Here is a 20,936-nt window from a genome sequence, read left to right as displayed (position 1 = left end):
TTTGAGTCTCTTTTCTGTCCTCAGCAAAACTCTGACATAGATATGTTATAAGTGAATCAATTGTTGTTAGTTGGCAATGTGAAAAATTCATGTAAAATTAAATTAAATTATATACTTAGTGTTGAGAATAAGAAAGAAGCAAAAGATATGGTCCCTATTCTTAATAAGCCTACAATTTCATTTTCAAGACAAGTGTACATCTATAGATTAGAGAATAACACATGATAAAATGCTAACATATATGGTTCAGACATGAGTTACCATAGAAGGTCAAAGTAAGGAGAGATTATTAATTTCAGAATTTTGACTATCTAGTCCAATACCTCCACCCCCTTTTAAAATGAGAAAACTAAAATCTACAAAGAAGAAACACTTGACTAACTCGTAATAGATCTAGGATTCACATTCAGGTCCCCTCAACTACATCCAATATCCTTTCTGCTACACTATGGCATATCTTAATACAAATAATTAAAACAAACTATTATCCCAAATCAAATAGGGAAAAAAAGACCAAATGATATGGTGGCTTACCTTCCAAATGATAGTGTGTCAATATCACAACCATGGCAATAAGTGTTACCCATTGTCAAAACAAAATTGGGATTGTTGTCATTGATAAGAATTTCATGTTAAAATGTAAGGCAAAGATATATCTTTAAATAGGTCTATAATTTACAAGCTGGAAACCTAAATAAAGTTCACATTTTCCAATTAAGACACTCTTTATGGAATGAATTCATGTTTCAGTGTCCCAAATATTCCATATTGTGTCCACTGCATTATCTTGCAGTAAACCTTATATGAAACCCACATTGGACCTACATTGGGTCCAATTGTAGGTAAAGTTGGGAATGTTTTTGTCCTGTAAAAATGAGGAATATAAGAGATTTGTGTAGTCATGTAGTCAGTCTGTTTTCTTTGTTATAATAGTAGGTTTATTGGGTGGCAGTGGGTAGGGTGGGGTATTTCTGTTATTAAAAACAAATGGTATGAATAAAGTGTTGATGAGAGGTGGAGGTAGGTATTGTTACTACTATTCTTCCATACTGTTTAGAATAACTCAGAATCCAAATTAATTTTTATGGTCCCTAGAATCTTCTTGAAGATTGCTGCTAGATATTTTTGTGACAGAACTTTTATATTTGCCATTCATGATACTTTATTATAGTATTTTGACACCCCAAAAATGCAAGCCTGAAAGATGTTCAGAATTCAAGTATGAGGCATTGCTAAAGAAAATCTTTCCTGAAAAAAATTGCATGGGCTTAGATCAGATTCAGGAAAAGGACACAATGGGAATGATATTCTCAGGTAATTTATTCTTTCATTTGTATATTAAAACCTGAAGTCTGAAATAAGATGGAAAATGACCAGGCAGGCTTTCAACAGGGAGTTAAAGATGATAAGTTTAACATGCTTTAAAGGATGATGAAAATGTTTGTAAGTCCTGTACTTCTTACAAAAGAACATTTTGTTTCTAGTTTTCTTTTGCTCATGCTAAAGGCTTTATATTAACTTATTTGAACAAAGTCATAGTGCCTTAGTTAGAAACAAAATCTTTAATCAGTGCTAAACATTTCTAATGCATAAGATAAACTAAACACTTTGTCCCTTGTAGTTTGGTTTTTTATTTCTTTTCAGAAAAGAGGCTAATTAATTAAAGTGACCTAGAAGGAAATAAGATGAAATATTCAGGCAAGAGTGTGATAATTTGGCTGCTATAAAGAAGTTGAAGTAAAGCAAAGGATTTTTTTTTCTAAGTATAAGGTAGAAGACTGTGTGCAGGTACTCTACTGATAGTCTAATTCCACTGGGGAGACTTGAACTTAAAGTAATGACAATTTACTCTTGACAGGAATCATGGAATCTTATAGTTTTGTGTTACCATGGAGGTCCTCAACATATATTATGCCAACAAACTAAGATCTTCAAATAATCAGAATAATTTTTTTTGAAGCACATTGAAATGACAAAAAATGTTTATAATGGCCTTGAGGTATTTGCAAGATTCTGTATACTGTTTATATCACAATAAATATATAAGCTCATTATATTCATTTATTTATTTTTAATTACAACAAGTATTGGTTATTTTATTAGGTTCTCTGGGTTCAATCATTAGCTCTAAAGAGATAACTCCCAAATCTGTATGTTAAGACTTTATCTCTCTCTTATCACCAAAAAAGTACAAACATCATAAAATTAATAAATTCAAGAGATAATTTGCTAGTTCTTCACTGAAATCTACTCTTTCCCCTAACTTTATTTCTACAAAGGGTACCTTCTAATCACCTAGGCAACACTCTATAAGTCATCTATGACTTTATACTTTCATTTACTACACCTCACACATAAGCAGATGCAAAATTTCATTGATTCTTGAAGGCCTTACTTGGTCCCCACAACCCCATCTGCTAGGCTCCTCCATCTGGTTATATTCATCTTTTTTCCCCTTTTATCAGACTGACTCTTTATTGGCTACAGATTTGTCTTAAAGCAGACCTATGGCTTAACTGAAGTCACAGAAAGTGTGGAGATATTTCTGCAGAATCTTGTTTAGTTGATCCAGTAAGATATACAGCCACTGATCATCATTTTCTATAGCTTCTTTCTCAAGTTCTCCCAGATCAAAAGGCATTGTTTCTAATATGGTTGAAGTCTCTCCCTCTGGGTTTATGTCAAGAAAGCTTTCCAGCCCATTCATAGATTGCTGGAAGTAGTTCTCTGCCATGTGTGGCTTAACCAGGTAATTAGCAGGGCCTTCTATCTCTTCTTCAAAGTAACCATAATAGTTCATACTGTTAAGAAAGTCATTCTAAAGAAAGGTGGTGATCATTAGTCAGAAACTGAAATAGACTTAAAGTACAAAAACTCAAAGCCATGAGCCAGTTTCATGCCCAGTTCATGTGCTCGATACTGGAGGTATAACTGGGAAGGCAGACCATGTACATTGGGGAAGTCTGGCACAAACCTCTGTGGGCTTGCTATGTATACACTTTGTGAATATGATTGAAGCCAATACACATGTTTTGGGAAAGAACATTTTTAAAGTTCAGCAGGTTTGTGTGTCATTAGTATCCCAGTAAGTAAAAGGACTGGACAACTGCAGCTACCAGCCAAAGATGTTGCTTCAAAATTACCACAGCAGCAAATGAGAGGAAGCAGTGAACTCAATGAAGGGATGTTTGGATTTTTTCTGGGTACCCTTTGATTTGACTGTTCACTTGTACCTGTATAGATTCTGAGGTAAGGACTTTTTCAGAGTGCCTAGGCTGATCATGGGAAGTATGGCAGGTAACCAGGATATTTCCCCAGTGTCTGTGGTGCTGGAACAATGCACAATTGTCCACAGCAGAAAAACAAAACAAAACAAAACAAACAAAAAACAAAAACCACTATATTAATGCTATTAACAGTTTCCAAGCATTTATTTATGGAGAAATTCAGCAGTTTCTATTAGCACAAATTTATCTTTGCTATCTTTAATCCTTGCTACTAACTTTGGAAATTTCTTTATAATTTGTTTCATTAGGTAAACAATAAACCACTTATCAATGTTATCCCCAAACTTAGTTATATCAGCAATATGAGCAGGATTGGTTCCTTTACTAAGTTTGTATCTGAGATTAAAAAGCTATTTTTGCCAGATACAGGAAACAAGCTGAGGTCCACATGTGGTAGTTATTGACCTCTGAAGGATCTCTTTGGATTTTTCTGGTTTTTTGTTTTTTTGGTTTTTTTTTTTGGTTCATTTGCTAACAAAAACAGATGATATTCTACTGTATCTTCTACTACTTCCAGCTTTATGTTCCCCTCTATTCTTATTTTTAGAAAACTAGCTCAGGCAGCCCCCTGTGGGGTAGATGTCCAGGCTGCCTCCAGTAGATGCTAGGAGGAGAAGAGGGGAAGGGGTTACTGCCTTTCCACTGATGTCATTGCAGGGCACCATAGGCTGTCAATTCCTTTGCTGGCCTAGATATGATTATCTTGTATGTACTGATTTATATGAATTAAAGCTTCTCGTTAGTAAAGATTTTTTTTAACTTTTTATTTCTATCTGCAGAACTTAGCATATTGTCTGCAAAATAAGTGCTTAATATGTGCTTATCAATTTATTGTGTCAACTGGAGGGAACTGACCTCTAATCTGTAGATGGCCTGAGTCAAACGAAGCAAGCTAGAGATAGGAGTCAGAAATCAAAAAGAAATTTAATTTTAAAGTGAGGAAAATGACTTGCAAGCACAGATACGTGTGCCAAAGCATCATCCTAGGGGTGGGGAGTGGGTGGGAAGCAGGGCAATGTGAGGAGATATCAATACTTATACCTATGATGACATAGTGAGCTGTAGCCCTGACAATTAGGGGTAACAGTAATAATGTGACAAGTTTAATTCGTAGCAGGGCATAATGATCAGAAACAATTCTGGGATATTGCTGAGGCTTAGATCATCCAGATGGTGAGCACAAAGGATTGCTGTTATGCCAAGCTCAGGACACAGATTGCTTGCTGGGCCTTAGCTATGGAAAACAGTGTGTCTCCTAATATCTTGACATTTCCCTGTTTTGGCCAAAGGGGTTCTGAAAGAATCCCTACTCTTATGGCCAATAAAGGAGAGGCAGGTATAAGGCAAGTTGCCTCCAGAGGCCAGTTGGGCCAGGACAAGATTTTGCTCAGGGGATAGTTACTTGAGAGGATCTATTGGGGAAGTGTGTACCAGATATCAATGCTAGCCATTGTTTGCTTGCAATCAGAAAAGGAGGTAGGAGGGCCAAGAATGTAGAGGGAAAAATGCTGACACATGCTTGAATCAGGGCCTTGGTGGTTGGGCACATAATGAAAGGGAAGAGGAAAAAAAAACTAAGCCAGTATACTCATGTCTCATGCGGAATCTTGGGATAGCTCTCTTGTCTGGGTGTCAGATGCTTCTGAGCGTGTACTAGATGAACCTTGAGATCCCTGGAGGGTTCTGCTGTCCACTGACGAGCACAGGCCTTTTTCAGATGACCCAGGAGTACGCACCCACAAGTTTGGCAGCTGTAGGAGTAGTCAGAAAGACCTGGTAGGGGCCTTTAGAAAAAAACTCTTTCCATCAATCTTTGAATCTGTTTCTGATCAGCATAACATAGGTCCTTAGTCTTGAAACAACACATACAGATGATCCAGTTTCCCAGCCACACAGGGCTAGGTTCAAACAATGTAATATTGTTTTTCTCACAATTCCCATAATTGCATAATTATATTAAGTCAGATACAGATCAAACTACTTAGAGATCTCACAATGGATTAGTTCTGAGAAGTGAGATTTACATGTCACCAAGGTAACCAAGAAAACTTAAACATAAATATTTTGAAACAAAACACCAAAGAAATACAATGGTTATCACCAATATTAACTAACATCTAGTCTCCTTGTATCCGAGTAAGCCATAATCAATATACATTTAATCAGCACATTTTAAGTCCCACATGTCTCATATGGTTATCTGGTCACTAGATATCTTTTTTTTGGACAGCATGCTTATTCTCAGGATAGCTCTAAAAAAGACTTTGCTTCTCTGGTTCCAAATCTAGAGGTTCCTACTATAATCACTTAAATTTGGTTCACCAAATTTGAAACTTCAGAGAATTTCAACTTATATAACATTGCCGTTTCTGTCCTTACCTAAATTCTGTAACTGATATAAGAATCTTCTAAAAATTTATGAGAGTCTAACCATAAAATGAACTCTTCTGTCATTTAATATTATCAGACAGATCAATACAACATATGTGTAAAATCCAATTTTGAGAACTTATTATTAAAACATGTTCAAAGCCTGAATTTCCATGATAGATAAATTTTGGAAGCCAATAATATATATCTGCATATAATTCTTAGAGAAAATAGTCTAATCCTGCTGATTTCTCAAAATTTACTATTCTAGTTATTTTTAAAACATTCACATTACATCCTTGTCTAATCATTTCCCCCTTAGGAGGATATCATCTCTATATTATAATTTGACCACAAATACGGGTTAAAATTGTAAGATGTTCATACTTACATCCTATTATAGTAACTCAGAGATGTTCCAGTATCAATCTATTATTTAGTAGATTTAGTATTGTACTTACAAATTTTATTGATTATAGAAATTTGATACAAATGGAAAAAGGGGGACATAGTTACAACAATATTATGTATCACAGCAGGAGGTAAAACTCTCACAACAACCCTGAGAGGTGGGTACCATTATTATTTTTCTCTTTACAGATCAGGAAACTGGGGCAAAGAGAGATAGGATAACTTGCCTAAGCAATAAATTTCTGTAACCAGAACAGAGAAGATGGGCTCACCAAAGACAGTGTGGCTGCCCCTCCCCAACCTGTACTGCCATGCTAAGTACTGCCAGGAGCACCAGGAACTTCTCAGGCAGCAGCCAAGCAGGGCTTGTTGAAGGCTGGGCCTGCATTGGAGACACTGACTGGGCTTTGGGAGGTGTAGCAGAGGGCACTGGCTGCTAAATGGATATCCCAGGGGTTGTGGTGGCTGCTAGTAAGAACTTCCCATTGGTGATAGTCTCTGGTGGCAGGGCAAAGTGGATGCTGCCTGTGGGGCCTGACCTATCCTCCCCCCATCCCCAAAAGCTGCAACTTTGGGACCAGATACTGTTGGGGCTGGGACCACTTGCAGCTGCTGGGTGGGCAGTATGTACTGCACCTGGGTGATGCCCCCAGGCTTGCCTAGAGTGTCAGATTGCAGGATGCCCAGGGACAAAGGGCCATTGGGGCCACTGTCAGTGACAGAGGGGTCACTTGAAGCTTCTGTACCCACCCCCTCCATTAAGTGGCCCCTTGGCAATGAAATGTATCTGAGATGAGACGTGTTAATATGAAGAGCGAGAGGATCTCTGACCTGGAGAAGTCACAGGGCATCAAGAAGTTGATATAAAGTACAAAGTATTTACCTATTTTTTTCTTTCTTTCTTCATTCTGGGAATATTTCCAAACTAGTTGCCTTTTTTCATTGTCCTAGAACAATAAGGCTATTAATCTTATCATTTACTCTGAAAATTTTATAACATTTAATTCTCATTTTTTTCATAAACAAATTCTATGGAGTGGTACCCCAAAAACTTCCTAAGATATCTCAGAAGGCAGTGAATTCCTGGAGTTACTATGAAGTCTCAGTTCTCTGCAGTCTTAAAAATGATAAATCTTCAAACTCCTTAATGATTAATCTCTAAACTTCTGCAATCTGCTAAGATGTTTTTAGCAGTTATATAAACTTTGACTATCTGACTTTATTTTTGTAATTCCAACATAACCAAAGCTGGAATGACATGGGGGGGAAAAGGATTTTAAAGGTTTTGTTCTCTTTTCTTATAACCTAATATCTTGTAGAAAGCCTAAAATGGGAGTTAGTCCTGCTTACTGAGATAATTGCTTCAAGTGTGAAAGTTTGCTAATCTTTCCAAGTGTTTTAAATTCTCTGGCTACAGCCCTTAGAAGTTTTTCTGGTTGGATGCATTTTAAATCTTTCAAGGTAACAAAATCTAGCTCACCACCCAAACATGACACAGACATTTTACATTTTACAAAGATATAAAGATAAAGCAACAAGACAGATCTCACAACACAAACACAAATAATTCTACAAAGTGTGCAGTCATAGTCCATACAGAAATATACAGTTACCAAGGCATGTAGTTTTCAACTTCAGGCACACAGTTAGCATTTTATAGAGGCATGGAGAGAGGCCAATTAACATACATATACAGTTAAGAAAGGCTATTCTTACCAAAGTGATCTGGGATGAACCAAGTCAAAAAAGCGACCCAGGAGTTTTCCTCACAAAGAACACTGAGCTCAACCAAAGTGGAGCTTGGAGGATTGGAGCAGGAACAAGGACAGAGGACTCACCAGATGCAGTGGGGTTGGACTCCAGAGAAATTAACCTCTGGTGCCACCTAGTCTGTTTCTACCAGTACAGGAGAGTGCAATGATTCAGTTCCATGTCCAATCCCACTTCTAACATCAATGAATGTCAACTGGATGGAACTGGCTTCTAACCTGTGGGTGGCCAGAGCTGAACAAAGCAGGCTAGAGATAGGAGAGTCAGGAATCAAACAGAAGTTTAATTTCAAAGTGAGAAAAATGGCTTGTAAGGAAGAACACATGTGCCAGAGCACCATCTATAGTGTGTGTGGGGGGGGGGGCAGGATGAGACAGTGTGGAGAGATATCAATACTTATACATATGGCTACACAGTGAACTATAACCCTGACAATCAGGAATAACAGTAAGAATGTGACAAGTCTGATTCATAGTAGGGCTTCATGACCAGAAACAATTCTGGGAATTTGCTGTGGCTGAGATCATCCAGAGGTTGAATGCAAAAGATTATTGTTATGCCAAGCTTAGGGTACAGCTTGCTTGCTGGGCCTTAGCTCTGGAAAACAGGGTGTACCTAATATCTTGACAACTTGATTCTACTACAGCTCTGAACAACTCTCAGATGTCTGTTCCATTTCTCTCTATTGATGTATTCATTATGCTAGCTAATAAGCTCCTCATTATCTTTTGCCTAGTCTTTTGCAATGGTCTCAGAATTGGTCTCCATGTTTTTGGTATCTCCTTTCATTAATTCATTTTCCATACAACTGCCAAATTGATATTCCAAAATGTAGGTTTTGATCACTTTTGTAAAATGTACCTTTTGAGACATAGGGCTTGGGTTCAAATTCTACCTCTGATATTTAGTACTTATATGACCTTGGATAAGTGACCTAGTAGGTAAACTCTGGGCCAAGTTTTCTCAATCACAAAATGAGAAGGCCAGACTAGATGACCTTTGACAATCCTTCCAGCTATACATCTTTGATCCCATGATATTCTTGTATTTTATTATGATAGCAATTCATTCCAAAATGCACTGACAGTATACATATCTGAAAGGATTTATCAGTCCTTTCCTATTAAAGTTTCACTGAATTCACATTTTTCACCTTGCTAAAGATATTATTTCTAAAATATTTAATTACACTTAGGTTGAAAATTACCATGTATAGAGAGGTGGATGTATACCTATAATTGGTGCAGAAAACTTTTAGTTTCATCTAGATTTATAGAAGTCAATTAAAATGATTATATCAATTGGATTCTGGCAGAAATGAGGATACTATGCTATATGAAGCAGGCTGCTAAACATGTAAATTATTACATATGCTAGGAAGGCCTGGATTCCAAGTGATTTCCCCACTGGCGTAGCACATTTTTCAGTGTTTTAAGTATCTGTAATTTCATTGCCACAGATATTCCATTTCACACTCACAAATAGCAGTCCATCTACACCTTGGTTCTTGTTGTTGTTCAGTAGTTCATTCATGTCCAACACTTCATGACCCCATGGACCATAGCACACCAGGCTCTATCCTCCACCATCTCTCAAAATCTGTCCAAGTCCATGGACAAACATTTATCCATATAATTTTCTGCTATCATCATTTCTTTTTGCCTTCAATCTTTCCCAACATCAGTGCTTTTTCCAATGAGTCCTGTCTTCCCACTGTGTTGCCAAAGTATTTAAGCTTCTGCTTCAGTATTTGACCTTCCAGTGAATAATCTAAATTAGTTTCTTAAAGTATGAACTGATTTTATCTCCTTGCTGTCCAGAGGACTCTCAAAAGTCTTCTTCAACACCACAATTCAAAAACATTAACTCCGCAGTGCTCAGCTTTCCTTACAATTCAACTCTCACAGTCATTCATTACTACTGAAAAAAACAACAAAAACAAAAACAAAAACAAAAACAACCATAGCTTTAACTATATGGACCTTTGTCAGCAAGGTGATGTCTGCTTTTTAACATGCTATCCAGATTTGCCATAGCTTTCCTTTCAAGGAGTTAGTGTCTTTCAATTTCATGGCTGTGGTCACCATAGATGGTCTTTAAAAGTTATCATGAGTTGCTTCTCAAAATTCAGGTAGGCTGACACAGAATTAGAAAGCATATAATTCCAGGAAGAAGCCAAAGTAACTATTTAATCTGGTTCTTATAAAGTTTTTTCCCCCTTAAATCAAGTCCAACTATGCGTTTTCTGCAACTTCTACTTATTTCTTCTAGTCCTTCCCTCTACAGCCAAACTGAACAAGTCTAATCATTCTTTTCCTCAGCTCTTGTTTAAAATTTTGAACAACATTAAATGGAACATATGATGTTTTTTTTTTCCTCTAGGTTAAACAACACCAATTCTTTCCATCGTTATTCATATAGCATGGACTTAGGACAGCCCATTGGACTCTTAGAAATTTTCATACTCATGTTTTGCAGAATCTAAGCAAGGCTATGAGAACAAACAATAAATTTTCAAAGACAGCCATTGATGCAGACCTTCTTCTCCTTTCCTCTTTAGGAACTTGGCCAGCTATGAAGAAGATCCTTCAATAAATCTCACTTGGATGATGTGTCAGTTTTGCTCATTTACTTTTTTCTTCCATAATATTACCATAAAAATATCTCATTTATAAAGAAAAATATATCTCTGTTAAGTAAAAGAAATAAGAACAGGAAGGTTTGATCACTTCCCTTTTCCATTTATCTCCATTAAAACAAATAAGAAAACAGCAACAAACTCTAATGCTGAGAACACCTTGCCTACTTCATACATTTGTCTGGGTATAGTTCTATAAGGAATTTAAACAGCATCATATAGTGAGTATACTGGAAACACTTCTTGACTTGGAGCTGAAGAAAATGAAAGCACAGGCATTTAAGCTTGGACTCCAGCAATTAATAGAGAGAAGACTCAGTTTTGAGTCCTTACGTTCATAGTTCCTAGTGTTGTGAGCTTTCACAAGCAATTTGAATTCATTGATCCTCAGCTTCCTAATATGTAAAATGGTGATAAGAATACTTGATAGTCTTTGCTCCCAGGCTTTTTATGAGCCACAGAAGAAATAATGTTTGTGAAGTTATATACTATATAACAGGTACTATGTAAGCAAAAACTATTCTCAATTTCATTGCAATTTTTTCTCGTAGCAAAACTAGATTGGATTTTCCTTTAGGAGTTGTGATGTATGTAGTGAAATTTTAATGTATTTATGTGAAATTCAAAGTAGTTATGTTTAAAAAAATACTCGGTGAGCTTTCTCTTCAATAGGTATGGTTAGTTCATATTTGGCAACTAGGTGGCATAGTGTAGTGTACTAGGCTTGGAATCAGAAAGATTCATTTTCATGAGTTTAAATCCATCCTCACATACTTTCTAGCTGTGTAACTCTGGTCAAATCACTTAACCCTGTTTGCATCAGTTCATTATCTGTAAAATGAATTGGAGAAGGAAATGGTAAAACAATCCAGTATCTTTGCAAAAAAAAAAAAAAAAACAAAAAAACAAAAAACAACAACAAACAAAATTTGGTCATGAAAAGTTGAACATGCCTAAAACAACTGAACAACAACAACAGCAAAGTCCATATTTATTTCTGGTACAAAGTAATTCACATATAATATTCCATTCAGTTTTCACAATAACCTGTGAAGTATGTTATGGAAGAATCATTTAACTCATGAGAAAACAGGATCAAGGGAGTCTAAGTGACTTGACTCAGTAAAAAGAGTAAGGAAATGTGAGATCCAGAGACTGAAACAAGTTTTGTTCCAAAAATCCATTCTCCTTTCTATGATGTCCCTACTAAATTTTACTCTATACCTATAGAATCTATGATCCTTGAGAACAAAGAATATTTCATCTATGTTTTTGTGTTCCTAGCTCTTAGTATAGAATTAAACAGAGTAAATCACATTTCCTTTTTTAATCGTCAGTCTTCAGAATTAGGAATGACCACTGCATTAAGCATAGTTCTTATCTTTCAAGATTTTCCTTTTCACAATGTTATTGTTGTAGCATAAATTGTTCTCCTAATTCTCACTTTACGCTGCAGCACCTCAAAGTGAGTTTTGAATAACAGCTGCTCCCCTACCCCTTCAACATGTGTATAGACTTCAACTTATGCCCTCGATTATATGAGATAACAATCTCTTACATTATTCTCTTTTTCTTCCCTAGTTTATTTTTAAAATCCTCTCATTCCTTTTTCTTTTGATGATATTCAAAACATAGCAAAATTAGAAAAAAAAAACACTTCTATGTCCTACATCTTATTTGATTCCCTCTCAGATCCATGCTGAAATCATGGTTCTTAGGGGATGCTAGTATCATCCCCACTTCCATTAGAATGCAAACATTTCTTACTTATACTTTCTGATTACTTACTTATATAACTTTTTGTGTTTCTGTTTACTTTGTGTTTGCATTTCAAAGTTTTTAGCTGCTAAATTGTGTGTGATCCTTTGTACTTAAACTCTTTCTGAAAACATTCAGTACTTTTTCTCTTTTTTGCCTAAAAATTCTGAATTTTTTCTTTCAGTTATTCTAATGTTTCCAATGTCTAATCTTCTTGAATTGTTTTCCAGGCCAGAAGTCTGTTTGTTTGTTTGTTTTGTTTTGTTTTGTTTTGTTTTGTTTTTTTGGTATGAGATATCTTACATTTTCTTCTATTTAAAAAAAATATTCTGACTTTGAATATTTCTTGTTGTCTCACAGAATCATTATCTTCTGTGTGGTACATTATAATTTTCAGAAAATCTGCTACTCTCATAAGGTTTTATACCACATGTAACAAATTGCTAATTCTCTTTACAAATATTTCTGATATAGCTCTCATTTCTTTTCAAATTAATTTTCTATCCCTCATATTTCATTTATCATATAATTTTAATTCATTTTAAATATCATTTGTTCCAACAATTTTAATTGATCTGTTAGGCAAGCTGTGTATATCTTTGAGATATTGCTTATAAGTGTTTATAAGCATTATTCTCTTGGACTGGGTTTCTGTCTTGGGCAGCCCTGGTATTATATTAGCTCACCTATTTTTTTTAATTTAGAAATTCTTTCAGGGTACTTCTCTGGGCCTAGCTAGGAGACTTTATGAAGGTGAGTCTGTGATTCAGGACCCTCTGGCAAACCTTCTTGAACAGTTTTCCTGGGGGATACTGAGTCCAAAATCTGCTTTGGGAGATTCTGGGTTGGGAGCTCAGGGCACTGAGCCTATGTTGAGTCTGTGTTAAAGTCCTCAAGATGCAAACTTGAAATAGGACTGAGCTCAAGATCAACTCTGAGCATGTCTGTGCAGCAGACCTATCTCAGAGCTCTAGGTGCTAATTCTTGGCTACTCTGGGAGACTGATGGCTTGGTCTTGAGATTGAGACATCATCTCTGGGTTCCAAAGCTTCTAGCCAGAACAAAACCATTGAGTCCACTTTCCTGGCACCAACAGTACTCCTGGGCCTGAGATTAAATCTGAAAACTACTCTGAGCTGGCCTAACTTAGACTTCTGGGCTCCTTTCTGGCTGATCCTTTCCTATTGGCTTGGGCTTGGCACTGAGTCTGTCATCCTGACTTATTTCTATTCCACAGATTGTGATCTTGTAGTGGAAAGACTGCTGTATTTTCTTGTTTGATTTCTCATTCATTATTATGATTTTCTAAGTTTGTTGTTGGAGCATTTGTGTGGGGAGCTGGGCTGTACTATTTCCTCTTTTTCTGTCATCTTGGCTTGCTTGCTAAATAATTAATAAATGTGTACTAATAACTGACTTGGGCAGCTAGATGGCACAGTGGGAAAAGTTCTAAGCTTGAAGTCAGGAAGATCTGAATTCAAATACAGTCTCAGACACTATCTGTGGAACCCTGGGCAAGTCACTTAACCTTGTTTGCTGTAGTTTCTTCATCTATAAAATGAGCTGGAGAACAAAATGGCAAATCACTCCAGTATCTTTGCCAAGAAAACCCAAAATGGGATCATAAAGAGTCAGACATGACTGAAGAGTGACTCAACAACAACAACAGCATAACAACAAAATTAACTGATTTTTTACAACACCAGTCAGATAATCAACTAGCATTTATTAACTACCTACTGTGTGCCATCCACTGTGCTGTAGCTATAAGTAGTACTTCAGTTTGCCAAAATATTACAGTTGGATGATTCCATATATTTTGTAAGTTTTTAGTTTTATTTGAAAAACTGTTAGAGCAGCTAAACAATTAAAACATCAATTCATTTAATACAGGTCTTTCTTTTCTGGGCCAATAACATGGAAATATATTAAAAGTGCAGCAGACATGGAGTGGGTTGGAATTGAAATACTACAATATCTATGTATATTAATTTCCAAAAATCCAAGACTTTTTTTCTAGGAGATTAAATGTTAGGTACTTATAGAAAAAGATCAAATTTCTAAACCCATTGGGGGAGCATTCCTTACTCCAGTTCTCCCCTCCTGTCACCTCAAACTGAGTGTAACACCACTTTACCAAATGTTACTTCAAAGCCCAGCAGTTTGAACAAGACTCCTATCTCAAGATTTGCTAAAAGAGAGGAACTTTGGCACAGGGCAACATCTGTCTCCATGATCTACTATTCCTAGGAAATCTGAGAGCTATCAGAGTCTGCTTTTGTGTGTTTCCTTCCTAGACAATGCTCATCCCTGTGTCACCTGATGCCAAAGAGAGAGCAAAGATGATAGCTTACTGTATAGACTTCTAGACTCATAGTCAGAAAGAACTGAATTCAGATTCCACCACAGTTTATTACCAATTCTTAAATCTTGGGGGAAAATCATTGACCTCTCAGTACCTCAAAAAATATAAACACTTTTGTTGTTGATAGTCCTACATTTCCTTCTCATGTACTTGTTTTGCTTGAGAGCCAAATTGTACTGTTTAGCTCAAAGTGTCTTTTCTTGAAAAAAAAAAAGAAAATGTTATAACCCTTGCATTATCTTAGTTAAAATGGCATGAAGAATAGAACATTCTCACATATCTCAAGTAATTTGGACAAATCTAGAAAGGAAATATAATGAATTAAAAGCTTAAAACCATTTTTTCTTCAATAGAAGAAAAAGGGATAGACTGGGAAGAGATGAATAATACAGACAATGCTTCATTCTTTGTTTCAATGCCACAATACAGACAATACCTAAGGATTTCCACTAAAATAGGTTCTTAGCTTCCTGGCATCTGGGCATTAGTTTCTCTGAGTAATTTTACCTATAAATCCACGCATGGTATTAAATAATAAAATTATTTTTGTTTTAAAATGTGTAAATTTAATAGATGTTTATGACTGGTTGTGAGAGTGTTCTGTAGTCTATATATGGAGATAATGTTACAGTCTACCTACCATCAGTTAAAGATGTCCTTTTGGAATGTCCCTCCTCTACCTAGAAGTTGAGATTAAATATATCCAATTACTCCACAGGCTCATTCACAAAGGGAATGTTCATTGTATCATATTAAACAAGTAGTCATCCAACCTCTGCTTGAAAAGTTCCAAGGGAACCATCCACCTCTATAGATAGCCCCTTCTACTTTTGGAAAGTTCTAATTGGTAGGGATTCTCCCCACTTCCTGAAATCAAGCTTAAATTTTCCTTCTTTGAAAAACCCCACTCATTGCTTCATATTCTCTTCTCCGGGCTAACCATTCTTAATTCCTTCAACAGTGCATCACGTGACATGCAGTCAATGCTTTTCAACATCCTGGTTGCCCTCCTCTTGACATTTTCCAATTTATCAGTATGATTCATAAACCATGACTCCCAGAATTGAATATAGTACCCCAGATGAGGTCTGATGAGATCAGTGTGCAGTTGTACTGTTACCTAGAAATTATGCCTCTGTTAATTCAGACCAAGATTGCATTACCTTCTTTGGCTGTCATGTCATACTGATGAAAAATTGAGTTTTCAGGACTCTAACTGTGTTATCATGCTTCACCCCCCAACTCATAGGTGTTTATATTTACTCAAATATAAGACTTTATATTTATCTCTTTCTAATTTAGTTTTATTAAAATAAGCCCAGTTTTCAAGTCTATAAAGAATTCTTTGGACCATGACACTGTTATCCAGATTTAGAAATTCCTCTCAGCTTTGTGTCATTGGTAAATATGATGAGCGTACCACCTATATCTTTATCAAGTCATTTTCATAACATTTTAAGCAGTGAAAGACTAAATAAAAATCCCTAAAGATTAGTATAGAATTTCTGCCCTTTTGACATTGAACCACTAACAATTGCCATTTGATTCTACCTATCCAAATAGTTCTGAATTCATGTATTTGCATAATGTCTAATCCACATATCTCCAGTTTGTCCAAAATAATAGCATGGGGCACTTAAATAAAAAAAAATGTATAAATCTAGTTCATCTATATCAAAAGCTGTAGTTTACCTTATCTATCACTAAGGAAGACTATTAAAATGGATATGAGGTCAGTCTGGCATGATGTGTTTTAGATGAAGCTATGCTCACATTTTGTAATTATCACTTCTCTAACCATATTTTTGTCAAACACTTATTTAACTATCCATTCTAAAATTTCATCAAATATTGAGTCAATCTCATTGGCCTATAGATTACATACTCTGTTCTCTATTTTTTTTAATCAGAACTTTTGTTAATCATATGATACTTCCCCCATTTCCTATGAACTTTCAAATATTACTTAGAAAACTCATCAATTACATCTGTTAATTCTTTCAGTACATTGAGGATAAAATTCATCTGAGGCACATGGAGTCAATTCGAGGAAACATAGGTGCTCTCTTACTGTATTCTTATTTATCTAAGCAAGTCATTTTTAATATGTCTTTTCATGTACAAGGGAAACTCTTTTGAAAACAGAAGAAAATAAGAATTTAGGAGCTCTTCCTTCTCTCTGCTGTCAATTATCTATTTATTCTGAACAAAGGTCTTAGCCCTCTTTTTGATTTTATTTTTTTCCAATATAGCTAAAAAAACCACATCTTTTGTTGCCCTTAACTTCCTTTAACAGCCTCAGGTCATTCTGAGCCTGAACATTCACGACACTTTTTTTTTCAAGGCAATGCCATGCCTTTATATAAATCCCCTAATACTTGACCTTGCTTTAGTCTTCTGTACATTTCACTTACAATCTGAATTGGTTGGTGAGTTCCATTTATTTCTACATAAGTCTCATCATAAAAACTAATTTTTCCTCCTTATTAGAATTATTTACCTTTGAGCTTTCAATATTTCATTGTTGACTATATCCCACCCTCCCCCACCCCAGACTGGCTTCCAATGTAACATTTTATATCCATGACATTGCACTTATTTTTCAAATGAACCCTTTGAAGTATGTTTTCCAAATTGGGGATATATGTTTGACTATCCTTGTATTTATTCTCCTCTATTATGAACACTGGAATTAAGTCACAGTTCCCCAAAAGGCTGCCAAAATTTCTACCCCAATAAAGTTTCTACCTATTAGAATCAAATAGAGAAAGGAATTCTGCCTGACTGGTTCTTCTACCTGTTGGAGCATAGAAGTATTGCAAAGGCAACTGAAAAAAAAAATGTAAGCTACCCTGGTTTTAGCTGAAATGGTGATCTAGCTGATGACTGGATATTTGAAATCCTTGATCATTATTATAACTTGCCTCTGTGCCATGTATGTGATCTGTTTCCCTAACTCCTTGTTTATTTCCTATATCTACCCAGGTTATTTGTAATGTATCCCATTGACAAAATAACTTCTTTTTCTCTGCATTGACATTTATCCATATGCTTTACACCATGCTTTTTTCCTTCTTTTTTTCTTAAAATTTCTCATGAGTCTTCTTTCTTAATGTCCAGAGATACCATGATCCTCCTTCTACCTCTCTTATTGCTTTGAATAAAGTATATCCATTCAGAACCATATTCCAGGTATCTCTTAAAGTGTCAGTGTTACTTATAACATAAAATATGTTTTCTTTGAGACCTCTTGTTCCTTTTTAAGTCAATTTTATTTTATTTTCAATTCCAAAATAACTCCTTCCTCCCTCCCACTCTCTCACCCTTTGAGAAAGCAAGAAAAACAAAACCAGTTGCAAAGTCATGCACAATAAATTCCAATACTAGCCATGTCCACACTAGCAGTGTCCAAAAAATAAAGAAAATGAAAGAAAAAGAAAAAAATGTTTCCGCTTGAGACAAGTTCATCAGTTCTCTACCTGGAGGTAGATAGGCATGTTTCATCCTGAGTCTGGAATTTTGGTTGGTCGTTATGTAGATCAGAATTACTAAGTCTGTCAAAGTTTATTATCTCTATATTTTTGCTATTATTGTATAAACTGTTCTCTTGGTTCTGCTCACTTCACTTTGTATCAGTTCATACAAGTCTTTCCAATGTTTCTGAAGCCAACCCTGGCACATTTTCTTACAGCACAATAGCAGGCCATACCATTTACATACTATTACTTCTTCAGTCATTTCCCAATTGATGGGTTTCTCCTAGTTTCTCATTTTTTCCCACTACAAACAGAGCTACTACAAATATTTTTGTACATATGGGTCCTTTTTCTCTTTCTTATACTTAGAGTGGTTTAAATAACTGAGTTACAGACAAGATAGGGTCTTGATTTTTCATCTGTCACCAAAATTCCCTGCAGGACTGTCAGCTCCCCAAAAGTCTTTGTGTCCCCACAAGGACTTCTCAAAAGGGAGATGGCTACTTAGTCTGTAGAAGTCTGTGTAGCACCTCTGGAAATTAGGGTTGTCATCCTCAATTATAACTCCTTTAAAAACTCCTTTGCCTTGCATATTTACTGGGAAGGAGAAATGGAGGTCAGTCAACATGAGAATACCCTGGTCCCACTAAGGAGATTTAGTTTTTTTTTTTTTACTGTTTTAAAAATATTTTCAAATAATGGGAGATTTTCTATGGAGACCTCAGTATCCATGATTGATTCAGTATCCATGGTAATGCATCCTTGGAAGGAAGAAGGAAAATAATCCCTTTGCCATCTCCAGTGTAGTGACCAATGAAAACAAGGGGAAAAAAATTCAGTTTTGCAACGACTTCATTTCCTTGAAGTTCCTTACTTCTAATTAATTTAGGTTCTTTCCTCTCTAGTCTCTGGATGGAGGACGATCTCCAAATTGATCTTGGTACTTTTAACCAATAGATAAGTGGTATTTCCTTTCCCAGTCATTTTCACTTACAGAATGAGAAGGGTATCATATAGTTACCCCCACATGAATTGTTTTGTAGCTTCCTCTACTGTGTCTCTCCATTGCCTACTTCAATTTAAAGTAAGGGTGAGGTGAAGGGCTTGAAAGAATTTTTTTTCTACATCTTCCTTTTAGTCCTATCTCAGTCTTTATCACCTCATTCATAAGGACTCCACCAATGCTGCTCCACCACTGGGGATGGATGGGTTACATAGCAACAACCAGCCTTCCTCTCTTCACCTAAATCACAATCTCTGAGATAACAAAACCTAAAATGAATATCCTTCTCAATTCCGATTGAGACAGACCTCCTGTCCCTGGCGACGTTGTTTCTGGCCTTAGCTAAGAGATGTCTGCATACCACCCCCTTCCCATGAAAGCCATGACTTGCATGCATGAGTGTGTAACCAGACGTTAAAAAGCAGCCAGGACGACACCACGCATGTGTTAATCTGCGCTGCAGCAGCGTGCATCACTTCCACTTTGACCTCGGAGTTAATCTGCATTCAGGCAGCAGCTCCAGTCATTTTCTTTTCATTTTTTTAATTTCTTTTTTTTAATTGATGGATTTGGAAAGTGATGCGTGAGTGTGGGGGGCAAGTGTATGTGCGAATGTGCCTGTGAGCGTTGTTCTCTTTCCTAACTACCTCTATGTGCCTTCCCCACCCCCACCTCTCACTCTTTTCTCTACTCTCTATTATATTATTCTCCAAGATTTGGGGAGCTGCTGCCTGAGCTGGCGCTTTGATTGTATCTGCAAGGGTTTATGCTGTTTATCTTATTTCTGCACTCTGAATATCAATTCCCGTGGCTGGGAGCAATGCATTTTCCCACTGACGGGACCTGGTAGGGGAGGTTGGTGGTGGGGGAGCCACTACATAATAATAAGCATACTAATAACAATAATAAAGAAAGGAGAGACCTGTCTGCAGCCAAGAGGAAAGGAGGAGTAAAACACCAAACGATGAGTTCTCCAGTTGCAAGGAGAACAGGAAGCCGGGTACTCTCGTCTCCTGCATTTTCTCTGAAAATGATGGTGTGGGTTCTGCTCCTACTCGCCCTCCACCCGGGGTAAGATGCGTTTCTTTCGGGTTCGTATTGCATGGGAGGAAGGTGGGAGTGGGTAAAGAGAGAGAGATGTAGTTTGTATTGGAAAGTATCTGCAGGATATAGAGGGTTTGGAAATTGTAGGGGTGTGTGTGTGTGTGTGTGTGTGTGTGTGTGTGTGTGTATGTGTGAAGTCTGGGAGGGGGAAGGGTGGTCTGCATTTTTCCCAGTGAGATATTGGGGATGGAGGAGGGGGCGGTAAGCGACCACTGTGTAAAAAGATAATGCAGGGGATAATGCAGGGGACTGCAGAATATTTTTCTCATTATTACAGCTGGATTTTGGGTTAAGTAGATTTCTCTGTGTATGTATTTTGAGGTCATGATGAGGTTTGGGTGGGGGGCTATGGAGGAATTCAGCACTCAGGGGCTAGGAGCATGAAAGAGATATGGGAGTAGAACCTAGCCCTGACTTCCAACGATTTTCCTTAACCTCTCATGTATGCAAGTATGCCATACTACCTCCCATGTGGACAAGCGTTGGGATCCTTTTTGTCCCTTACAATTTTCTACTGAGCAAAAGGCTTCAGTACCAAGGACAGCAGCACGACGCTGTGGGCCAAAACCAGCTCAGAGGATTCGCGTTTTTTTCCCTAACTGTTATGGGTATGGGGTAGGGGAGGTAGCTGGTCCCCAAAAGAAGGCTGCAATAATCCGCCAGATGTAGTAATATGTTGCCTCTCCTTCTGTCTGGGGCTATAATCCCAGTTCATGTTCAGTTGGGTATGGGACAGATGGAGAGTAGAACTGAC

General features: G+C 36.7%; 1 protein-coding gene and 1 pseudogene across 2 annotated transcripts in view; one reads left to right on the top strand and one right to left on the bottom strand.

Moving 5' to 3' along the window:
• Positions 1–2,512: 2,512 nt before the first annotated feature.
• Positions 2,513–6,827, bottom strand: LOC114027610 (annotated as a pseudogene).
• Positions 6,828–20,042: 13,215 nt separating this feature from the next.
• GABRG2 (gamma-aminobutyric acid type A receptor gamma2 subunit) overlaps positions 20,043–20,936 on the top strand; it is a 136,144-nt gene continuing 135,250 nt past the window's right edge. For both annotated transcript variants that reach the window (XM_027841911.1, XM_027841910.1), the window contains exon 1: positions 20,043–20,149. In XM_027841911.1, the coding sequence (XP_027697712.1) occupies positions 20,043–20,149 (107 nt within the window). The remainder of the gene's footprint in view (positions 20,150–20,936) is intronic.

Source organism: Vombatus ursinus, unplaced genomic scaffold (genome assembly GCF_900497805.2).
Source record: "Vombatus ursinus unplaced genomic scaffold, bare-nosed wombat genome assembly UNPS02014863.1, whole genome shotgun sequence".
Classification (NCBI taxonomy): Eukaryota; Metazoa; Chordata; class Mammalia; order Diprotodontia; family Vombatidae; genus Vombatus; species Vombatus ursinus.
This window is presented reverse-complemented; position numbering and strand designations above follow the sequence as displayed.